Source organism: Protopterus annectens, chromosome 10.part0, assembly GCF_019279795.1.
Source record: "Protopterus annectens isolate FY-2018-M chromosome 10.part0, PAN1.0, whole genome shotgun sequence".
NCBI classification, from domain to species: Eukaryota; Metazoa; Chordata; order Ceratodontiformes; family Protopteridae; genus Protopterus; species Protopterus annectens.
In genome coordinates, this window is record NC_056744.1 from 1,133,950,628 (window position 1) to 1,133,976,614 (window position 25,987).

At 40.2% G+C, this 25,987-nt stretch overlaps 1 protein-coding gene across 2 annotated transcripts in view; it reads right to left on the minus strand.

The window, feature by feature from the left end:
- The window catches only part of USP33 (ubiquitin specific peptidase 33), a 1,637,494-nt gene that overhangs the window by 610,358 nt on the left and 1,001,149 nt on the right, over positions 1 to 25,987 (minus strand). For both annotated transcript variants that reach the window (XM_044085858.1, XM_044085859.1), the window contains exon 16: positions 13,268 to 13,313. In XM_044085858.1, the coding sequence (XP_043941793.1) occupies positions 13,268 to 13,313 (46 nt within the window). The remainder of the gene's footprint in view (positions 1 to 13,267; positions 13,314 to 25,987) is intronic.

The following is a 25,987-nucleotide window of genomic DNA, read 5'->3' on the forward strand; positions in this document are numbered from 1 at the left end:
AAGGGATTTTTGGGATTCCCTTGGGGCAAATTAAAACAGAATCACATAACCTCTGGATACACCTCATCTGAAGTGATAGCCTTCCAAGCTTTTGTGTGCATAGAAAATCGACCTCCAAATGACTCCAGAGAGAGGCAGTTGGGCAACCCATCAGGTACACTGGAAAGGCCTACCAGAGACTGCCCTGATGAAGCCTTAATTCTATGGACCATCTCTGCCATGTGGACAGCATCTATTATGGTCCCCCCCCCTCGCCTCGAGGGGAAGCTTCACCAGGAGCATCTTTGAAGGGCTGCAGTGTCTTACGGAAGAAGAGAAGTTTGCCCCCTTCTGATTCCTAGAAAAAGATTGTTCAGGGGTATCACAGTATACTCTCACAGTAGCCTGAGCCTTTACATCCTGTTTGTTCCTAGTCAGTGTCTCTTTGACCTTTGGGCTAAACAAGAAAAAAAAAACATTGATCAAGGCACTGACAAGGAAAGCTTTAAAACAGTCCACAAAACTGCAAAAAAGCATCCAGGCATGCCTGGACATACCAATACTGGCGCCTGCATCTCTAGACGTGCCATCAGCCACATTTGATAGCAAGTGTATGGAGACATTAGTGATAGACTGCATTGTTGACAGCTGAGTGTCAAGAGTTTTTTGCACCTTCAGAAACTGCTGGGTGTTCACCACATTGGACACTTCCGACACCAAGTCCTATTGAAGCCTTGTCAAATGAGCCAAATAACACTTACATTGCAAAGGTCACTGAAGCTTATGCATGCTTTCCCATATGGTCTAAAGCCCAAGACTCCCTTTTGGGGGACGGACAGAGGAACACGCTTTCAAGATATCCTTTTTGGTGGCTGCCATAACCTAGATTACATCAACTGTGAGACCCTTACTCCAATGCTGTCACTCCTTAGGTGGGACTAAGATCCGGCTTCGTAGGGATTGGTTCCACAACATCAGGTTCTCTTGAAGCCCTCTGAGACACCAGGTTGATAAGCATTTCTGGAGGGGGGACTACCCAGGACATGGATGGGTCCTGCGTTAAAGGCCTCGAGAAGGAGCTTTATGGTACACTCTCATGCTGTCTCAACAGTTTTAAAAGATCGTCAAAGGAAGCCACATCTTGGGTGGATTTGGGGGATCCTTTCCTTTCCTGTTATTGAGGTCAGTGTCCTCAGTGAGGGATTCTACAAGGGAATCTATATTCCTCCTCTTGCAATGACTCTTACTATGAGCCTCCCAGATTGGAGAGTCCAGAAGACAGCTGGAAGAGACAGGGGGCCTAGAAAATAGGAATGTCTGGAAACCAGATGGCATTTTTGCTGTCCCAGTTCAAGCTGATGTGTACCCATATGCCCAGATACAGATGAAGGGGGAGGATTTGCAGCCACGGCCAACCATTCTATCTCCAACTGGGAGAAAATCCTTTCCACAACATCGAAAGCTGAGCCCAAGGCTGAGCGACTGGAACTGAGACTCCTTGGACCTGTGGATCCGAGCAAAATGCTAGTCCTCTTTGCCGACCCAATTTGTTCAGATGCAGAGATTGGAGCCGAACTGTTGAGTGCCAAAGCTCCAACAGTACGGGAAGACTCAGAAACCCAGAGTGTAGACTGCGACCCTGGAGCCATAGCCTCAAACATCTTTGCTCTAAGGCATGCTCGGATCTGACACCTCTTGAATCCAGATTGTCAAGGAAGGGATAGATGCATGAAGCAAACAAGCAGTCAGAACCAATCTTGGTGATAACAATGTAACTGAATCCACAAACCCTGGAGCCAAACGGCCCAGAGGAGGAAATGTAAAAGAAGGAGTCTAAGCCTCTAGCATCTGAGCAAGGGGGCTGGGATGATATCTAACAGGATCTGGGCTTACAAGAATGAGCTCATCAGCTGCTCCAAGTACGATGGCTTCATACTACAGATCAGAAGGAGCCAATTAACGAAGCCATAGAGGAAAGTTTGTTTTTTCTCCTCCCAGTGATGGATCCAACATCTGGATATAAACCTGATAAGCTCAGACTTGGGGAGGAAAGGGAGAAGACTCTGGAGAAAATTTTGCTGGTGTCATCGGAGAAAAGGGAGTATGCACCCTACTTGCACTAGCAACCTCCTTGGCTAAGAATGGGCTGGGGATGCTATAAGTGGGAGACTTGGGTCTCTCTCTGACACCAATACCATAAAAGATCGTGTCCGAATGGGCAGAGTCCGTCCTTGCACAGTAGACACTGAAGGCACCAAAGGATGGTGGACCTTCAGCTACAGCTGATCAGACACCTAAGATGAGGACAGTTTATGGTCTCTTCAGTCCTTAGAATGGGACTTTGGTCCTTGTCCTTAGTCCAGTCCTTATCCTCCTTCTCAGGCTTCTTACAATGGGACATGAAAGCAGAAGCTGTTGCTGGCAACAGCAAGCCTTTAAGGACTAGCTTTGCCTTGTGATCATTAAGTGTTTGGGTCCCAAAGGCAGCACAGGTCGAACACTCCCAAGTCGAGGTGAGCTGTGTTGAGGTAGTACATGTAGCGGTCATGGGTGTCTTGAGATAGCAGCTTGTGGTCAAATGCTACACATTTCTTAAAACCTTTGTCCTTTTTCTTTTCCACCTAAAAGACAAGGACCAACACAGCAAAAACACCAAACACATCCTAACCACCTAGCCACGTAAACACCTTAAAGTTAACCAGACAACAAACAACAATACAAATATTACTACTTTTTTTTTTTTTTTTTTTTTTTTTAACAAGATTGAGATAAGAGGAAAAAGGTCTGGAATGCCAGGACAAACAGACAAACCCCAGGCAACAAATCCACTAACCACTTACTCAAAACTACACTAGGCTGACAATACTATTAGAGAAATATTCCTAAAACTACACTAACTAGACCTAATAAACCACAGAGGACACAACACAGGTTAGAAGGCTACACACAGTACACACAGGGCACAGCAGTGTATGATGGGCAGAGGAGGCGGAGCTCCTGGATTGAAGTCTCTGAAAAAGGCCTGCTTTGAAAAGGAGTCAGATGTGATAACCCACAAGTTTAAGCCGGATGTAAAAGACATCAGCTCTACTACTATAAAGCTTAAGGAGAACTCGGGAACAAATAATCAGTTCTCAGCAGGAAATATTTATGGGTGGGGAGTGGAACCTGACTTACAAAAGTGAGGATGTAAGACGGGGACCTACTAGGGAAAATGTTAAGAAAAGGGGGATTTCACAAAAAATCCATAACAATATTTGGTGTGGAAGATGTGAATTCAGTAGCAGGAATTAAGACAGAATTTACATATCATTCTTCAAAATACAATAAGTGAGCAAACCTGGATATACATTATATTTCACAGGAGCATGTGTATTTAACTGAAGTCTTTGAAACCTATCTGATAACTAACTACATTAGATCAAATACCAATATAAAGTAAGGTAAAGATACAGAGTAATGAAGTAAAACTGAGACACTGGCACTTTCCTACTTACATGCTAAAAAGAGAGGAGTTTAAAAAATGGGCAGTGGACAATTTGAGAGATATTAGAGAAGACAGAAACTACTTCAGGCATAATAGCCAGAGAATGGGATAAAATGAAAAATGGAGTTTAAAAATACAGTAAAAATAAGACAGAAAGAGATACTGAGAAATAAGTCACAGGAATTGTTTATAAGGGCTGACAAGTCACAGGAATTGTTTATAAGGGCTGACAAAGGAGTTTAAAGTACTGTAAAATGGGGGATCAGACGGTGCAAGAACAGAACCGATTGCATAGTGCTAAAGGGAAAATAAAGAGAGTACCTGGATAATACACAGGTTTAGAAGGTTGCTGTTAAGCTATTTTTTTGATAACTTTAGAGCACAAAACTTTTAGCATCATGATTACGGCAACAAAGTAGAAAAAGTTGTAGCCAGTTTAGGGATCCATTGACAAGGAAATCAACTAGGGATTCTCTACAGGTAAAAAGAGCTATTTCTTAAATTTTATAAAAATATATATAAAGCAGAGTACAGGAAAATCAAGAAAAAGCACAAATTAATATATTTATGGAAAGCTTAGTTATGCCAAGAATAAATGTTTTGTGATTCAGAAACTGCCATGTTTCCAAAATTTCAGTGTCAGCAATTCCATCTGTGGTGTTCAGGTCTTTCCAACATATAAACCAACTTAGATGAAAGGAAAAAACTGCACTTCAGACACTGTTTTCTTCTTGTACTTCTTTTTCAGGGTCATATGTAGTAGAATGCCTTTCTAAACTTTGCTTCATTGCAATTTTTTTCCACATCCAGAACTTTTACATGTAAAGGAATGTCTGTCCTCGTTAAAGGAAAGAATATAGATTACATCAGAAAACTCACTTGAATGACATACCTGCATTGTAATCTTTTAGAGAAGTATGTCAGAGAACACATCAAACTGTCTTTAATTTATTCTCTCATTCCATTAGGAAAAGTGTCTATTCGTTTGTGAACATCCTGGAGAACAGTTTAGAATGGCATTCTGTTGTACATGACCATGAAATGAAGAAACGGAATACAAAAAAAATACAACCAAACTGCATCTTGCATCTCATCTGAGTGGATTTATACCTGTGAAGGACCTGATAACCACAGATGGAGTTGCTGATACTGACATATTGGAAAATATGCCAGTTTTTGAATCATCAGACCTCTAGTTTAATTAAATAATTAAATAAGGAAATGTGATTTTACAGCTTTAGCACCCAAGGGCTTTCCCCAATACATGAAGTGACTTCATTACAAGGGATGTGACCTGATCCTTGGTATTTCACACAAAATAAGAATAGAATATATAACCATTTTGTTACTTTGACAAAGGAGGAACAAATGGCAGCAACTAAGGAAATGATTCTTTAGAGATGGGATATAGGATCTGAATTGCTAAATATAGTAAGGATTTAATTTAATGCTACTGGCTGCCAGGAAAAACAATTACTAGAAAATGGAAATCAAATTTTAAACCATCTGTAACTACAACACTGAATACTGTAAAGCAGATAAAAGAAATGGAAGTCGAATTTTTAGAAAAGGGAAAGGGCAAATTACAACATATCGAGTTTCAAATACTATATTACATACTGTAAAGTTATTCAAATAACTGACTGTGGTTCCAAATAAATGAATTTGTGGAAAGAAAAAATGCACAATAAAGGTCAGGAGGCTGAGGCTTAAGAGTAGACAAGAACTGAGCAATTTATGCAATGCTAAAGTGACTGAAAATTGTAAAAAAGGAAACATACTTGTACTATATGACAATAAATATAACCCTTATGTTTATGTTTTCTAATAATCTTCACACTCACGTTGCAGGTTAAAATGTGAAATTATAATATCTTTATTATTAAAACTTAAAGATATTTAAAAACTTAAGAATTACACTTTAGGTTACTGGTGCTTCCAAAAGTCAAAATAGCTTCAACACATATGCCTGTAACTTGGTCACCTTTGTACTTTATATACCATCAAACGGAAGCCAACTCAAACTGCACTTCAAACACTGTAACTATGATCAAAAGGATCATTTAAACATGTGAGGCCAGTCTTTGGAAAGGATTTGAGCACTCATCGGCATAATTTATAAGTGGGTCTTAAAAGTTACCTGCATTTAAAATTAAAAAAAAAAAAAAGCAGCTAAAAACTTCCAAAGTTTAGTGCATATACATAATTTAGTGAACACAAAACAGGAACTTTTTCAGTTTCTAATACAGGTTCACAGATTAGCACCAGGCTAACTGCCTTTGTGAGCCATTTCAAGCCTAGCTAATTACACCATGTGAGAATTAAACCCTGCAACTTGTGTCTGTAAGGTAAACACCTTAACCATTATGCCAACTTCCCATTCTCTTTTAATGTAACCATGATTTAAGAGTTGTGTCTACTTCCAACAGGAACCCAATGAACAGCCACCACCATCCGTGGTGTTTACTAAGCATGCACGAAAATGAAATTGCTTGGCACGTCTTTCTTCCATACCACACACCATAAGCATACTTGGGGACAATTTAGGGTTGCCAATTCATTTACTGCATACACCTTTGGGAGGTGAGAGGAAACATGAGTACCAAGAGAAAATTTAAGAACACGGGATAAAAATGCATGGCAACACAGGAAGGATATGCTGACTCTACACAAATCCCAGCTGAGAACTGAACCAGATGTTTTGCTGTGAGGCAACAATGCTACTCACCGTATTGCCCTTTCTTATATAACATACATGCAAACTATTTGGTGTTGGTACATGTGGATCTGGTTGTGTTATCTGTTCTTTTTCCACAAGGAGCTCATATTGGGACTGAAAAAGCTCAAATGACCAGCCCACCTATCAAGTTACAGAGATAAATTTGAATAACCCATAAATGCAATAACGTAACTACACCAAAAGCAAGTTTCACTTTAGCTGGTAAGACTAGTTTTGTTTCCTCAAAGATTTTACTGCACGCTCACAGACACTGTCCAACATTAGCTGTATTCCAGTGTCCATTCTCAATCTTCATAACATAGCAGAAAGGATATACAGCATCTTGACACCGTGCATTCCTGACAGTATTGAAGGGAAAGTTTTATCCCCTCTGATTAACTTTTAGTTATGTACTCACCATAACTTCAGATGTTTGGGATCCATCTCGCCTACATTCTGAATGATGGGTTCGGAGCCGATCCCTCGGCTCCGACTCGGCACGCTTATGCCAAAGAGCGAAGTCTCTTATTGGCTGAGCTTACTATATCCCAGGATGCACCACTACCAGTCCCCCAGATCTAGTTTGTCCGCATACATGCACACACGCATACCCTGCTTATATAACATCGTCAGATGAAACAAGATAAAAACAGTTGAACTCAAAACCGTTCAATCTCTTCTGATCTGCAAGGCAGGGGAAGGAGGGTGGGTATCAGGAATGTAGGCGAGATGGATCCCAAACATCTGAAGTTATGGTGAGTACATAACTAAAAGATGTTATGTGATCCTATCTCGCCTACATTCTGAATGATGGGACAGCGTCCCTAGCACCTGAATCCTGGGTGGCTCACTGGAAAACACTCCTGAGTACCGTGGAACCAAATGATGCTCGTCCTTTAGATGCCACATCCAATTTGTAGTGGGAAATGAAAGTGTGCGGGTTGGACCAAGTAGCCGCAGCACAAATTTGCGAAATAGCGAGCTTGGAATGAAAGGCTATAGAAGTAGCCATAGCTCTGGTAGAATGAGCTTTGATAGATGATGTAAGATGTTTATTCAAGAAGAAGAATAGGCCTGAGTTATGCAATCTCTGATCCATTTTGAGATTGTAGCTTTTGTGATGGTTTGGCCCAATTTATTATCTGAGAAGGACACAAACAACTGGTCTGACTTACGAAGTTGCTGAGTCCTGTCTAAATAGAAGCGTAATTGCCTGTGAACATCCAATTTATGGAGTGTGTATTCTGCTTCATTAGAGAATTTTGGAAAGAAAACTGGTAGTTCTAGAGATTGTTGAAGACAGAAACTAGAGCAGACCTTTGGGACAAAGGATGGATTGGGCCTAAGTGATACTCTATCCTTGTGGAAAATCAAGTACGGTGGTTTAATAGACAGGGCTTGAAGCTCTGAGACTCTTCTTGCAGAAGTAATAGCCACTAAGAATGCCGTTTTCCAAGACAGATATTTTAATTCGCATGTAGCAGCCGGTTCAAAAGGGGGAGATGTTAATGCGCGAAGTACCAAATCAAGATCCCACGGAGGTGCAGGATGAAATACTGGTGGTCTTAACAGACTCGCACCTTTAATGAACGCTTTTGCATAATCTGTTGCTCATCAAAGGAGGATCCGTGGATTCATGGAATTTAGAGATAGCAGCTAGTTGAACTTTAATAGTTGAGACAGAAGATCCCTGATTAAACAGGGATGTTAAGAATTTCAAAACCTCTGGGACAGGAGCAGTGATAGGGTCTAAGCCCTTGAGTTGAGCTCCAGATAGCAAACCTCTTCCACTTACTGAGGTACAATTTGTTAGTGGTGGGTTTGTGGGTCAAGATAAAATGTGAACTACTTCCGGGTCTAGTGTGTGACTTCTAACTAAGGTTGGAAGTGGAGGAGCCAAGCTGTCAATTTCAGAGATTGAAGGGACTGATGCCAATGTCCCGACTGATGGATTAGCAAGTCCGGGATCAGGTCTAAGGTCCACGGATCGTCCACTGCATGCTTTTTCAGGTAAGGAAACCATATCTGACGAGGCCAGTATGGGGCAATCAGAATCATTGAAGACCCTAGTTGAGAAGCTTTTTGAATAACTTTGGGAAGGAGTGGAATTGGAGGAAAGGCATAAAGTAGCCCTGTTGGCCAAGGTTGTGCTAGAGCATCCATGGCTGGTACTTCCTGATGTGGAATCAAGGAGAAGAACCTTCGGCACTTGGTGTTTTGTGGAGTTGCAAATAGGTCGCAGCACGGCCCCCATCTCTTGAAAACCTGGGCTGCTACTGTGCGGTTTAGAGACCATTCGTGAGGAGAGAGAATTGTCCTGCTTAATTTGTCCGCCAATACATTTGACTTCCCGGGATGTGGGTCGCTACCAAGAAGCGGTTGGTAGCTACAGCCCATTCCCACACTCTCATGGCCTCTCTGCAAAGGGGATACGATCTGGTCCCTCCTTGTTTGTTCAGATACCAAACCACCGACATGTTGTCTGTGTGGATGGCGATGATGCCCTGAGGAAGAAACTTGTGTAAGGCCTGTAGGGATAGAAGTACAGCCCTCATCTCCAACACGTTGATGTGGAGAGGAGCTTCTTCCGAAGCCAAGAGCCCTGAACTAGCCTGCCCAGACAATGCCCCCACCCTATCTGGGAGGCATCTGTCGTCAGGGTAACCACCGGAGGGGGAGAACAAAGGGTTTTCCCTGATCCAAGTTGGATGTCTGAAGCCACCAGCGAAGGTCCCTTTTGCATATGTCCGTAATCATGATGTGATGATTGAGGGAAGATCCTGAAAGGACCATTGAGTTGACAAGAGCCACTGAAGAATCCTCATGTGTAATCTTGCTAGAGGAACTAAAAGAACCGTGGCAGACATTGAGCCTAAGACCTGTAGGACCATCCTGGCTGGGGCTTTGGATCTCGAGATCAGAGCTTGAACTTGGCCCTGTAAAGTTCGGATCCTTTCGGCAGGAAGAAAGACGAGGATCAATCTTGAGTCTATCTCTGCTCCTATAAACTTTATGCGTTGAGAGGGCAGCAAGACAGACTTTGACCAATTGAATGTAATCCCTAGGGAAACACCCAGGGAGATGGTGGCTTTGAGGTTGTCCATTAGTAGATGCCTGGTGGTGGCAGTCAGGAGCCAGTCGTCGAGATAGGGAAACACTTGGAATCCAAGACTTCTCAGGTGAGCCGTCACTACTGCCAAACACTTGGTGAACACCCTGCGGGCTGTGGTGAGACCAAAGGGCAGAGCACAAAATTGGTAATGACTGACTCCCAGGCTGAAGCGCAGATACCTTCTGGACGCCTGATGTATCGGAATGTGATAATAGGCGGCCTTGAGGTCTATGGAGCACATCCAAACATCCTTCTCCAACAACGGGAGAATGGATTGTAACGTGACCATTCGAATCTGGATTTCGTGACGGATTGGTTCAGTCTGCTGAGATCCAATATTGGTCTCAGGTCCCCTGTCTTTTGGCACTAAAAGAACCTGGAGTAATTTCCTGATCCGATCTGGTCTGTGGGGACCGGTTGGATGACTCCTTTTTCTAGCAGCTTTAAAGCTTCTGCGGCTGCTATTTCCCTTTGACTGGGTGGTGGGTCCGGGATTCTCTTGGACGGAGGGGTGAGTCTTTGAATGGGATGGTGTAACCTCCGGCAATGATCCGAAGCACCCATCTGTCCTGAGTGATTGACTCCCAGGCTTTTAGGTGCTTGGCAACGACACCCGACTGGCTCCGGAGCAGCACAGCCGGGCAATCCCTCATGTTGTGTGGGAGGCTGAAGAGCCACGAAAGGACTCGCGGTCTCCAGAATTGCGGGGCCCTCTGCCGCCTCGGGGACGGCTTCTCCCTGAAAAATTTCCCCGCCCTCTGCCTCTGGACGGGAATCTTCCTGCTGTTGGGAGAAAAACTTGCGAGATTTTCGGAACCACATTTTCCCCCCTCCTTTGGCCTTGGGGTAAGGCCGAAAAGGAGTGGAATAACGGGCCCCTACGGCAGATAACGTTTTTCCCTCTTGCTCACAGCGGGTAAGGGTGTCTTTCACCTTGGGTCCAAACAATGAGGACCCATCAAAGGGAGCGTCGGCGAAGGAAGACTTGAAGGCCTCCGCAAACTGACACAAGCGGAGCCAGGCTTGTCTACGTAGAGCCACGCCTGTGCCTGCCGCTCTACCCGCCCCTTCGGCCGCATAGGAAATGAGCCTCATGGATGAGTTAGAAATTGACGTAAGGATAGCCAACTGAGAGCTAACCGACTGGGCTAGCTGCTCAGGTAGGTTACCCGAGAGGGAATCTGACAACTCCTTGACCAGATCCCTCTGAAGCCTGGTAAAATGTGCCAAGTAATTCAGAGACCTTAAGGTAAAGGCCGCTGAAGTCAGGGTGCGCTTCCCGTACCTATCCATACTCCTAGACTCCTTATTAGGAGGATGGATAGACGTTGAAGCCTCTGCCACGTCCTGTTGTGTAGCAGATGCCACCACCATGGCATCTACAGCCACGCCTTTAGTAAGGAACTCCTTCTCGGGGAGCAGATAAAAATTTATTTGGACGAGAAGGGACTGGTTCCACGGTATCTGGATGTTCCCACGCCTTCGACAAACTAAATCCAGAAGCTCGTCAAGGCGGAGACACCCAGGAGGCGGAGGGCTGAGCCCCAAAGGCCTTGAGGAGCACTGATTCGTCAGCAGAGGGGGTTTGGATATCCAGCCGCCTCGTTGTTTGAGGATCTCTAAGATGTCTGCAAATGAGACATCATCCGAGGACGACTGGGACCCTTCCGCATCATCCATATCAGTGTCCGATGTAATAGACTCGGGGAGTCCACGTGCTTCCTCTTGCACGATCTCTTCCTTGGGGTTCCTCTGAAGACAACTCCGAAGAACCCTCAGGAGGAGGGAACCCCACTGGGGTAACCTCAGGCCTCGGGGCTCCGCTGGTTACGGACAGGGAACTGCCAAAGACCCAGTCTCCACGCCCAGGAAGGTGCTGGTAAAACCGGAGAGATGGTCAAGAGGACTTGGCCAAGGCACTCCTCATGGCCCTGAAAGCCGGACCCCAGAATCCTGGGAGTGTCCGGTCTCCGAGCCATGATAATCGACGGAAGTCCCGCAGCCAAGCACCGAGAGGGAGGCTCGGAACCGAAAGCATAGGTCCCAAACATCACCCTCGCGTCCAGCCGAAGAAGTCCGCATACCAAACTCGGACCCGAGGGCCCGGGTTGGAGTAAGGGTCGGAGCCGACCCTGAGATCTCCACCGGCTCCAACAGCACCTGCTCCGACGGAGCCAAGCAGTCGGAGGAGGAATGGCAATGGGTGGGCCATGGTCATCGGCTCAAGCCAACTGGGTCGGAACCGAAACAAATTTTTGGAAGACTGGGGACTGGAACAGTCTTTGGAGCACCCTGTCTATATCAGAATCCGACATCCTCCAAGACCGAGAGGAAACAGAACGGGTTCGAGAAGGCCTCTCCAACTGCTCCAAGGGACTAGGGGACCGGCCCGAGGTGACTCGATGAGAATCGGCGCCGAGGGAATACTCACACCAGATTCCATCGGTGCCGAGGTAGACTTCGCCGAGGAGGAAGTGTCTGAGCGGGCGACCCTTGTCGGCTCCGAGAGCAGTGGAGCCGACGAAGGTGACCCGCCTCTCGATGCCGCAGCCATCGGCTCCGAAGCCAGAGGAGTCGATACTGGTGGCATCGAGGCAGACCGTTCCGACCTCGGCTCCGAAGTCTTTGGAGCCGAAGGAGAGGCCTGCCTAGGTCTCTTGGCAGTCGGATCCGACGGACTGGTCGGAACCGAAGCCCTTTTCTTTTTGGCAGGAGCCGGAGAGGATGCCAAGGCTTCTTCAAAAGAGGGTTTAATTAACCCCTTAAGAATCAATTTATTTTTCCTCTCCTGGAGGACCCTTGAGGAAAAAGCGTGACATACGCTGCATGACTCCTGCAAGTGCTTTGCCCCTAGACAATATACACAGAGCAAATGATCGTCAGTAATAGACATCTTAAAACCACATTTCGAACATTTTTAAAGCCCAAGGCCTAGGGGTTTGAGACATGATGTTAAACAATTCTTTGACAGGAATTCAAACAACTATAGATTTGCTTGTGATAAATCTAAGCTTATAGTTAAAGTTTAACACAAACACTAGCTGTAAATGACAGGGAACTCTCAACTACTGTAGACTAGAGACCCTGAAAGGTTTTCAAAGGTTGACCGTCTGGGAAGGCCCTGGATGTAAGGGGGGCCGAAAACAAACTCAACCCAATCACACACAACAATCTTCACAATCCAAACGTACACAAAGAAGCAATAGCTGTTAAAACAGCTTTTGTGACCAAAAAACAGCAAAAAACTGACAGAAAGTAGTTAATAAAAGCTACTCAGCCCAGCCAGCTCGAGACCACGTCTTCGCAGGGAAGCGGCAAACGAGATCTGGGGGACTGGTAGTGGTGCATCCTGGGATATAGTAAGCTCAGCCAATAAGAGACTTCGCTCTTTGGCATAAGCGTGCCGAGTCGGAGCCGAGGGATCGGCTCCGAACCCATCATTCAGAATGTAGGCGAGATAGGATCACATAACATCTCTTATTTCAAGCACCCAATAACATCAATTTTGTCTGTGTACAAGTGCTGTCACACACATACACAAACCAAACATATACATTCTGCACTGCAAATCTTTTACCTGCGCAAAAAAAAAAAAAAAAAAAAAAAATTATATATATATATATATATATATATATATATATATAGTTTTTTTTTTCAATCTAAAAATGAATTTAAATTTTGAAATACATAAAAGGTACAAATAACCATTTTACAAGTGTGATCAGACATCTAGTAGTTTGAACTGTCCACATTTTGCCGGAAACCAAGGATTATAACACACTTGGTAAAATGTCAAAAGGCACACATGTAAATCTGTGCCAGGCATATCCACCAATAACTTATTGTTTATGTAATCATACTTATTAAGACAGTAGTTGACTGTAAGATATGCAGCTATTAAAAATATTCCATAATTATTTAAGACAATGTTTTTCAATAACAATTGTGCAAGAAAAGAAAAAATACTCACTTCAGGAAGCATCTGGACTTTACAGAATTTTACACCATTTCGCAACCTAAAAGAATAGAAATCAAATAAGAAAAGTTATTTTTTTTATTGACAGCCTACCACAATGATTACTACTAAATATCTACAATGTGGTACCAAAAAGGGAATACCTCTATTCAGAACAAGCACTCAACATACAGCACTCCTGGTGACACTTACAAAGCATCAGCAGAAGAGCATAGAAAATAATGGGAAATCAGTTGTGATGCTGCTATTCAAGCCTCCACCTAAATAACTAGATCTTTAACTAACATTACGCAAAAGATAAAGAATGCAAGGAACAAGTGTGGCTTCCCAGAAGCAGCATTAGAGGCGCAAGATGTAGCGTACTAGCCTTGGTACAGAAGGCTGTGTGTTCTATTTCCACAGCAGGAAATGGACTGCTTACACTACATTGCTACATAAGGGGGTGCTGAAGTCCTGAGTGTGTCATCCTTTGGATGAGATGGTAAACCAAGGCCCCATCTGCTTGAGTTAGTGGTAGCTCAGGTAAATGTAAAAGATCATACTGCATCTATCGTACAGAGTATTTTTTTATTATTATAGAAAATACCTTAATAATTATTTACATATTTACATTATATACAGACATTTACAGATCTTTACATTCTTTACAATACATCTTAAACACTCCTCCCACCCCTTTTTTCCACAACCAAAACTGTATTCTTTCCAAAATCTTCGCCAATACCCATTTTCCACTGAACTTAATTTCATTCAATCTTTCAAGTCCATATTGTCCATGAAATATAAAATATTACTCTGTCCATCTTATTTGCCGCCTCTTCTTTTTTTTTTGCACCATAAAAAACAAATTCAATCATATCCATACTTAACTACTCAACTTTTATAATTTCTTTCAATATGTTACTTTTACATACTTAATTTCACAACTTTTTAACTTTTACATATTTCAAAAAACATACTCTGTTGTTTCATATCCTTCACACACATTACATACTCTACTTTGTTTACTTTTCTAAGCCATACTTGCCTTAACTGGCAAATTTCCTACAATCTCCATAAAAACATCCTTTACATTTATGTACTTTTTATACCTTTTAAATCTTATTTTTATTGCATTCTTTTACCATCTTCAAAATTTTTCCATGGAACAATAAAATAAAATGTTTTCATGATACTCTGATACCATTCTTTTCTATCTTTCGCAATCGTATTCATTTTTAATTTCCATGTTATAATTTTATTTTGATATTCTTTCATCTCTTCATTTATACCTTTAAACTGGTCTCCATTTTTTCCAAAAGGCCTCATACTTTTATTTCAAAATAAAATCTATCGGCTTTTTTCTTCAACACAACTCACTGATGTTGCATGAATAATTGGGTTTATTAGTCCCAATCCCCCTTTTTGTTCTTTCATATACAAGATCCTTGTCTTAACTGAATTCAACCTGGACCCCCCCACATGAAAGAAAATAAAGCCATCAATTCCTTTTCATACTTTGTTGGAATCATATAAATGTTTGCTATACACATGAGTTGTTGGAATCATATAAAGGTTTGCGATACACATGATGTTTTCTAACATGGTTTGTGCTTTCTTTCTATAGGAAAATCTAAATGTCTTACAAAAAGTAGTCATGTCCTTTGCATCTTTAAATAATTTTCTCCACTATTCATCCTTATAAACATTTTGTCCAAACGTTATTCCTAAAATATTTATGGATTCCTCATTAAAGTCTATCTCTCTTATGCTTCCTATAAATCCATATCCCTTACTTTTTTCTTTACTTATACATAAACCAATTTCTTTTAATAAAATACTTAATTCTTTAATTGATTTTTTCCATCCATTCCTTATCACTGATGATTAATACAATACTGTCTGCATAAACATACATTATAGGCAACTGTAATCCACTTAATATTTTGTATCCTGCAGTATTTGTAATTTTATTAACCTTATTCACTACTACATTCATAACCAAGGAAAAAATACTACTACTAGCCAGACAGCCTTGTCTTATTGAACATTCCATTTTCAATTCCTCACTTATCCATCCATTAACATTAATTTTAACATAACTCCTATCATATACTAATCAAATTACATGTATTATTCTTTTACTTATATTATATAGTTCAAAATGTCCCATAATGATTCATGGTGAATTCTAACATATGCTTTACTTAGATCTCCTATCATGTTCTTTGTGTCAACCTTTTTTTATTAACAATGTCATCTACCACTTAATTAATAATCCATGAAAAATCTTGAGTTTCTTTTCCTTTCCTACCAAATACCATAGTATGTTAATAGTAGTCATGTTAATCTTTTAGTTATAATTCTCATGAATATATTATAATCTGTATTATTTAAAGTTATAGGTCTCCGATTCTTTATATCACCTTTATCTCCTTTTTTCCACATAAATGTTATAACCCCTGTACATATCTCTTTATAATTTATTCCCACTTTTAACCATTCATTCAATATGTCTATAAATATAGCTTTTTGTCAATTCTCCATTTCATTATACATATGATACTAAATGCCATCTAATCCCATTGCTGTATTCATGTTTATATCTTTCAATAAATCATTTGATTCTTTACTACTTATATTTTTCCAAGTATTCATTATTTTCCTTATTTAACCAGCTTATTTCATATTTTCCTTTTTCATTTCTCTTTTTTAACTAACAACTGTGCTACTTACTTTTTAATTATTTCACATATACCTTATTGCATCCTCACTTGTTTTCCTTCTTTATTTTTTAACTCCCTTGTTTTTTCTCTTCTTTAACTAATTTACTTAAATATGGTGCAACTTCTTCCTGCTTTTCTTGTAAACAATATTTTGTTTATATAACGTATTAATCTTCACTTGAATTTTTCATATATTTAACCTTTCTTTCTCATACAAGGTTCTCTCTTTCTTTAATAAATCACTAAACACTTCTTGACTTAATTTTTTTATATATCTTCTTTTCCTTCTTTCTTTTATCCTCTATACATTCCAGAAAACATGTTTTTATATTTTTCTTTAAAGCTAATCCACCATATCGTTCAATTTCATACAATTCTCTCATACCTATAGGATTCCTCCATAACATATTTATTGCTTTATTATCATCTTGCACCAATTCTTTCTCATTTAATCTTTTAATTCCTTTACCTATTCTTATATATTCTTCTTTTCTCTTATCCATATAGTTAAATGACAGGAAAAAACAGTCTTTTTTTATTGCTTGTTGTATAATCTTTAACCTGATGCCAAAAAATAATTGATTTCAGTCATAATCTCATTTCTCCTGTAAATCCAATGTCTAGTTTCCCAAACATATAATCTACCACATTTCATAATCTCATTTACTATTTTGATGTCATATCCATTCTTCTTATTTATTCTTAAATTACCGCTAAAGTCCCCTACTATTATTATATCTATATTTACACAAACATAATTTAGATTTTTTTAAACATTTCTTCTCTTTCTTTTTTAATAACATATGCATATAAGGCTATAATTCTTTAAACGCACTTATTCCAACTTAGGTCTAGCACAGCTATACGTCCCAACTCAACCAATGTAACATCTAATATTTTAATATTCCCCTGACATAATATACATATACCAGAACAAATTTATTTTATCATATTCTAAACAATTGAACCATTCCATAATTTTTCTGTTTGCATAATTTCTTCCACTGTTAATTATCTAATATCTTCTAAAATAATTACATGTACATCTAATAACTCACACCATTCTAATACACCTACAGTGGATATAAAAAAAGTTTATAAACCCCTGTTAAAATGTCAGGTTTTTGTGATATAAAAAAATGAAACCACAATAAATAATTTCAAAACTTTTCCCACCTTTAATGTGGCCTATAATCTGTACAATTCAATTGAAAAACAAATCTGTCAGGGGAAAAATATAAAAAAATAAATACAATAAGTTGGTGTTGCACACCCTTAAACTATAACTTTGTTGAAGCACCTTTTGATTTAATTACAGCATTCAGTCTTCTTGGGTACCCACCAGACATCAATTAAGACTCTGATTAACCCCAAATAGAGTTCAGCTAGTAGGATTTTCCTGAATTTACTCAGTTGCCTACTACAGAAAAGCCATGGTTCACAGAGAGCTTACAAAGCGTCGAAGGGATCTCATTGTTGAAAGGTATCAGTCAGGAGAAGGGTTCAAAAAAAATTTCCACAGCATTGGATACACCATGGAACACAGTGAAGACAGTCATCAAAAAGTGAAGAAAATATGAGACAACAGTGATGTTGCAAAGAACTGGACGTCCTTCTAAAACTGATGAAAAGACTAGATGAAAACTGGTCAGGGAGGCTGCCAAGAGACCTACAGCAACCCGAAGGAGCTGCCGGAATTTCTGGCAAATACTGGTTGTGTACTACATGTGACACCAATCTCCTGTACTCTCCATATGCCTTGGCTATGGGGTAGGGTTGTAAGACAGAAGCCTTTTCTTACACTGAAAAACATCCAGGCCCGGCTAAAATTTGAAAAACAATACATCAAGTCTCCCAAAAGCATGTGGGAAAATGTGTTATGGTCTGATGAGACCAAGGTTGAACTTTCTAGTGGCCACAAATCCAAAAGGTACTTTTGGCACAAAAACAACACTTCGCATCACCAAAAGAACACCATCCCCACGGTGAAGCATGGTAATGGCAGTATCATGCTTTGGGGTTGCTTTTCTTTAGCTGGAACTGAAGCTTTAGTCAAGGTGGAAAGAATTATGAACAGTTCCAAACATCAGTCACTTTTGGCCCAAAACCTTCAGGCATCTGCTAGAAAGCTGAAGATGAAGAGGAATTCCACCTTTCAACACTACAATGACTCCAAGCATACGTCCAAATTAACAAAAGAATGGCTTCACTAGAAGAAAATTAAAGTTTTGGAATAGCGCAGCCAGAGCCCAGACCTAAAACCAATAGAAAATCTGTGGAGTGACGTGAAGAGGGCTGTGCACAAGAGATACCCTCGTAATATGACAGATTTGGAGCGCTTTTGCAAGGAAGTCGGGGCAAATATTGTCAAGTCAAGATGTGCCATGCTGATAGACTGCTACCCAAGAATACTGTAATTAAATCAAAAGGTGCTTCAGCAAAGTATTAGTTTAAGGGTGTGCACACTTATGCAACCAACTTATTGCACATTTTTTATTTTTTATATTTTTCCCCTAACAGACTTGTTTTTCAATTAAATTGTACAGGTTATAGGTCACATTAAAGGTGGGAAAAGTTTTGAAATGATTTATTGTGGTCTCATTTTTTTATATCACAAAAACCTGGCATTTTAATAGGGGTGTGTAAGCTTTTTATATCCACTGTATTCTCCTCTTAATATTTTTCATCATCATTTTCTTTCGGCTGTTCCCATTAGGGGTCGCCACAGTAGATCATTTGTTCACATTTCTTCCTGTCCTTTGCATCTTGCTCTGTCACACCAACCACCTGCATGTCCTCTCTCACCAAATCCATAAACCTTATCTTAGGCCTTTCTCTTTTCCTGTTACCTGTTAGCTTCATCCTTAGCATCTTTTTTCCCAATATACTCAGCATCCCTCCTCAGCACATGTCCAAACCAATGTAATCTTGCCTCTCTGGCTTTTATCTCCAAACCTTCCAACCTGGGCTGACCCTCTAATATACTTATTTCTGATCCTGTCCACCCTTGTCACACCCAGTGCAAATCTTAACATCTTTAACTCTGCCACATCCAGCTCTAACTCCTGCCTTTTTGTCAATGCCACTGTCTCCAACCCATACAACATAGCTGGTCTCACTAACTTCTTGTAGACCTTCCCTTTCACTCTTACTGGCACTCGTCTGTCACAAATCACTCCTGGCACTCTTCTCCACCCACTCCATCCTGCCTATACTCTTTTCTTCACCTCTCTATCACACTCACCATTACTCTGAACTACTGATCCCAAGTATTTAAACTCATCCACCTTCGCCACCTCTACTCCTTGCATCCTCAACATTCCTTTATCCTCCCTCTCATTCTCACATATATATTCTGTCTTAGTTCTGATCACCTTCATTTCTCTTCTCTCTAATATATTTCTCCATCTCTCCAGGGTCTTCTCCACCTGTTCCCTACTCTCACTACAGACCACAATGTCATCTGCAAACATCATAGTCCACGGGGACTCCTGTCTGATATTACTGACATTTAAAGCCAATATCTTCAGTTTTTAACACAGAGAAAAAAAGGAAAATGAAAAGATAAATCTCACCCTTTACCTTTCTTATTTTCTTTTATGGACATACATTAACATTTTCTTTTCTTTTACCCTTTTTCCTACAGAATTCTTCCTTCCCTTAACTATTTCCAATTCACATATTCCTCTTCACATGTACCATCATTTTCTTGCTCGTTTGTTATCCCCTTCTTTGACATTACTTAATATTGCTTCATATGTCTCACTCTGATTTATGTGCTCTTGTGCTACACGTTTTCTTGGTCCAAATCTCATATAACCTCTTCTACAACTTGTTGTTTATTACCACATTCTAACCATGCATGCCCAGTATTACCACATTTTTTACATTTTAAATCACATTATTTGCCTCATATCCTGTCTTTCCACATATAAAGCAATTTCTTTTATTACATTCACTAACTAAATGATCATCTTTTCCACAGAAAAAGCAAATTTTATGCTGCCTCCTGTATTTTACAAAACCTCTATTACCATTTACAATTATAACACCTGGTATGTTCATAGGCTAGTACTAGGCACTTCTGTCTGTAAGATAAACACCTTAACCATTATACCAACCTCCCACCACATGTATTTCATTATTTTCCATTCTTAAAATTATGCCACATTTCCCTCCCCCAGTCCATAGCCCTCTTTCATCGTAAATTTTTGTTGTGTCCAGAATATCTTTACATAGTCAGTAAATGCATTTTCAGTTCTAGAGCATCAACTTCTTTTTGAACTGAACCAATATTCTTTTTTTTTTTGCTTGTATAAAAAGACTGTATGACATACTCTGACCAAGGATACAAGTTCTTTTTTGTTTGTACTTTTCTAAAAAAAATTCCATAAACAAGCCATTTTCAAATAATAAGTCACAAATAGTTTCTTTATTAATTAGCATGAAAGCTCTTACCTCCTTTGCGGTAACACTTAATGGTGCTATTAAGGAGTCACAGGCCTCACACCTGTCTAGTCCTTTTTCTTTCTTACTGCTTACTCATACCGTATGTCTTCTCTTTACCTCCTTCACTTCTTCCTTCTACCTTCTCCTTCTTTCACAGTTTGTGCATACTTCTTTCCTTCTGGTTCTCTTCTCCATCTTCTACTATCCTCTCCATTATTTCACTCCACGACACTGCTGTATTATTCTCCGGTTCACTTTGGTTAATCATCTACTCCAAATAATCATCTAGCAACCCTCTGGACTGGAGGGCTGTAATAATACATTCCTTTTGACTCTCCGTTTCTCCCTCAAACATCTTCTTTTGGAATACATCCTCCGAATCAACCTCCATCTCATCTGACGATACATCCTTAGCCTAGTTTGCATTTGCCATGACTTCTCCTATCACTCTGGGTTGCCTACATGCCTGGCTCAGAAACAGGAAGACAGACGCGTCACACTGAAAATACCCCTTCGTGAATGAGTAGGGGAAGCTCCCTGATGCCCTGACCAAATTTCATCTAGTAGTACAAATGCCAAGTCAGGTATCCCCTGAAAAAGAGTCTACTATCCTAGCTGGACTAATCCAGTCAACAAAGGATAAAAAAAAAAGATATATTTATATATATAGTATATATACATACACACACACACATATATATATATATATATATATATATATATACACACACACATATATATATATCTATATATATATATATATATATATATATATATATATATATATATATATATATATATATATATATATAAATAAGACCAGCTAACTAATCTACTGATTTTTTTTACTGTCTGCAATTGCAATGTAATAAATCCTACAGTACCTATTGAAAAGAGTAGGGGAAGTTCCCTGATGCCCAGGCCAAATTTCCTCTAGTAAATAAATACCACCTCAGGTCTCACCTGAAGAGAGCCTAAGAGCCTAATAGCCTAGATGGCCTAACCCAGTCAATAAAGGATAAATAAATAAATTAAAAAATGACCAAGTAACCAAACTACTGATTTTTTTTTTTTTATGTATGCACTTGTAAAGCCAGTCTGGTGGCACAAAAAACTGAGATCTTTTTTTGATAACTTTCATTAACACTCATAGGAGTTTTAAAGCTGTTTTATTCTAATGATCACGTTCACTCTGCAAACACCCCCCCCCCTCCATTCTTTGCCTACTTCCTCAATCAGGGAGAGACCAGTCACACAGTAAATTTGAGAGTATCCATCCAGTTGTCCAGGTATGTTTGAAGAAAGATATTGAATTGTATTGCTTAACATGTAGAAGTTTATAACAAAGCATAGGATGTGCTAGGTGATAAACTGTATGCCAGCGCACTACACTCTTCCCCTTCACACCACCAGCATTTGCTATATACCCGAGGAAAAATTCTTTGGAGCCTGTTTGGGGTATAAACATACCTATGTAAAGCATACAAGTGTTTAAGGGCAAATGTTTCCTTATATTTCCAGCATGTGGTATGTATCAGATATTCTAGCCTGACTGAGATAAGCTGTTTGAACACCATGACCAATGTAGACAGCTAATGTGTTCCTCCTGAAAAAGTTAACAAGATTTAATTCATAAGATCACACCCTTTCAAAGCCAAGTCGTTGTGGGTCAAGCCTAATGAGACTCCTGATATCACCACTAATGAGAGTGATTATGATATGCTCCATCACTTTATAGATCAGATTCTTAAGGCTAACTAATTCCAGAGTCTATGGTAGGACCACTTTTGTGAAAGGGTATCACCACAGAAGTGCATCAAGATTCAGAAACAGCCTATATCTAAGGTTAGATTAAACAATTTAAAAACAAGTTTGGCGACAGCCTGTTTGATGCTGTTTATTAAGTATCCAGGTATGTTGTCAGGATACAAGGAGGAAGTGTTTAAGTCTTCCAAATATCTTAAGAACAAATTCCTTAGGGATAATGGGGGGCATAAGGGGATTCTGGGATGAGTGGTAAAAAGAAGTTATGTACTCACCATAACATTCCATCTGTGCTGTCCATTTTCATTCTTCCTCAGTGAATGGGTTTGGTTCCGACTCAGCCACTTTCTAAAGATTCCAGAATCTGAATCTTGAGCTCCTCTCTTACCCATAATGCCCTAATCAAGTTTGCTGCTATAAATCATATTATAATCCTAAGTATAAAGCATCGCTATGAGAGGAAAGCGATAGCTGGAATATCAGGAGCTCAAACAGGAACTATGGTTCCTAACAATGCTTCTGTTAGGTCTCTGCTAAAGTCATGGTCAAGGGAAGGAAGTTGAAGAATGAAAACGGGCAACACAGATGAAATGTTATGGTGAGTGCACAACTTCTTTACCTGATGTTCCCATTTTCCTTCGTTCCTCAATGAATGGGACAGAGTCCCCAGATACAGTAACCTTGGGTGACCTGCATGGAAGGTTGTTCTGGAGCATCACATAATAAAAGGCAGCTCTATTTCTGGAAATAATGCCCAATTTGCAATGCGCAATAAAAGTACGAGTATTAGACCACGTAGCAGCAGCACAAATATCATCAATAGAGGATCTAGCTCAAAAGGCTGCTGATATACACATTGACCTGGTTGAGGATCTAGCTCAAAAGGCTGCTGATATACACATTGACCTGGTTGAATGTGCTTTCAGTTATCTTGGTATGGTAATACCTTTCCAGGAATAAAAACAGGAAATACACTTCAATTCAAAAGGCTGCTGATGTAGACACTGACCTGGTTGAATGCGCTTTTGGTTTTCTTGGTAAGGTAATACCCTTCCAGGAATAAAAATAGGAAATACAATCTGTTATCCATTTAGCCAATGTAGTTTTAGAAACTGGTCTTCCCAATCTTTTACTAGTGAAAGAGGCAATTAACTGATCAGTTTTTCTAAATTCTTTGGTCCTGTGAAGGTAAAAACAAAGCCGCCCATGCACATCAAGAAGACGGAGGGTGTACTCACATTTGTTTTCAAATTTAGGGAAGAAAACTAACAAACTGATGACTTGGTTGACATTGGTTTCAGAGGCAACTTTTGGTATGAAAGAAGGATTTGTGCATAAAGTAATACTGTCCTTGTGAAATATCAAATATGACAGTTTGGAAGACAGTGCCTGGAGTTCAGATATTTGTCTTGCATAAGTTACAGCTACCAGAAAGACAGTTTTCCACGAAAGAAACTTGAGATCTAATTTAGCTGATGGTTCAAAGGGAGAAAGTACGAAGGCTTGCAAAACCATAGTGAGGTCCCCAGGTGGAGTAGGATCCTTTACTGGAGGTCTAGGTAAGAAGGTACCTTTAAGAAAGGCATTACTTAATTTGGATGATGTTAAAGGAGAAGAATCATCTCCAATGTGATAGTTCGAGATAATTGCTAACTGAACCCTGACAGTGGAAAAACTCCATCCTGAAAAATCAAGGCAAGGAAATCTAGAACATCTGGAAGCGGATTGGTAAAGGGATCTAATTTTCTCTGATGAGCCCAAAAGCAAAACATTTTCCATTTACTTTTGTAAATTTTCCTAGTCGAAGGTTAATGATTAGTGATTAGGATTTTCTGAACTGTGGAGGAAAGCTTGAAGTGTCTAGCCATCATTGGAACTGGAGAAATCATGCAGTCAACTTGAGGCCTGCAATATCTGGGTGAAGTTGCCCTGATCGATGAGATAGGAGATCTGGACTGGGATCCAGCATCCAAGGAGGATGTACTAAATAAGACCAAAGGAAGGGGAACCACACTTGACGCCAGAAGGGGGCAATTAGGGTTAATGTACTCTTCAACCAAAGTGCTTTCTGAAGAAACTTGGGGATGAGCGGTAGGGGAGGGTAAGCATAAAGGAAACTGGAAGGAAAAACATGGACCACACCATCTCTTGGTGACTGTCCCTGAGGTGGGATAAGGGCAAAGAACCTGCTGCATTTGTTGTTGAGGGGGGATGCAAATAGTTCACAGCAAGGTTGACACCATCTGTGGAAGATTATGTTTGCCACGGATTGCTTTACAGACCACTCATGAGACATGAGGATTTTTCCACTAGAAAAAGAAGTTATGCACTCACCATAACATTCCATCTGTGTTGTCTATCCTCATTCATCCTTGACAGATGGGTTCGGTTCTGATATCAGAAATGACTTGGCTGTTACTGCATCTCATACCCTTCAAAATCTCCCGAGCTTCACCTCTACCCAGAATCCTCCTCCCTCAATTACCTCAGATTAAATTTGCAGAAAAGATTTCGATACACATCTATGTGAAAGGTAATCAGGTAATCCTGGTGGAGGCCTTATTTACTGTTCTTGGACAAGATAATAGTTCAAGTGAGCTTGATCTACTCCACCAAAAAATCTTTGAGGTCAGGGGATGGGGGGGGGGAGGGTCAAACAGACAACAGAGATGGAACGTTACGGTGAGTACATAACTTCTTTATCTGATGTTGTCAATCTTCATTCCATCCTTGACAGAGGGACAAAGTCCCCAACTACCTAAAATCTTGGGTGGAGTCATGGAAGGATATTCTAGAGCACCAGTGAGCCGAAGGATGATCATCCCCTAGAGACCAGGTCCAATTTGTAAAGAGTAATAAAAATATGGTGTGTAGCCCAAGTAGCTGCTGCACGTATGTCATCCATTGAAGCTCTGTATTGAAAATAAGCTGAAGTGGCTACAGATCTTGTAGAATGTGCTTTGACTGGTTTTAGTCAAGGTTAAATTATTCTTATCATTAATGACTGAAACGCACTATTTCAGCCACTTAGAGAGGATAATCTTGCTGACTGCCTTGCCCAACTTTGCACTGGAGTAAGAAACAAATAGCTGACTAGACTGTCTTGTGTTTTTGTTCTGTGAAGACAGAAACGTAGCTGTCTATGGACAGCTAATAAAAGCAAGGTATATTCTCTGTTGTTAGAATGGTTAGGGAAGAAAACTGGTAAATTAATCATCTGGTTAATATTAGTCTCTGACACAACCTTGGGTAAAAAGGAGGGGTTCATTTGCAAAGACACCCTATCCTTGTGAAAAATAAGGTAAGGAGGTGCAGATGACAAGGCCTGGATCTCTGAGATCCTTCTGGCAGAGGTAATGGCTACCAAAAAGAGTGTCTTCCAGGATGAAAACTTCATGTAACAATCTGCAGAGGGTTCGAAGGGAGAATGTATCACTGCCTGAAAAACTAGGTTCAAGTCCCAAGGAGGGGTCGGATCTTTCAATGGGGGCTTTAACAGGAGAGAACCTCTTAGGAACGAGTTACAAAGTCTATGAGAGGCTAAAGAACGTTTATCCAAGCCATTATGAAAATTAAAGACAGCAGCTAACTGTATTTTGATGATACAAAGAAAGGTTCCAGTGTTAAACAGAGTAGCTAAAAAATCTAGGACATGTTTTATGGAAGCTGAAAAGGGATCTATTTGCTTTTCAAGGGCCCAAATGGTAAGTCTCTTCAACTTACTGGTGTATAGTTTTCTAGTGGAAGGTTTGTGAGACGATAAAAGAATGTGGCGTACTTGGGAGGAAATATCTGG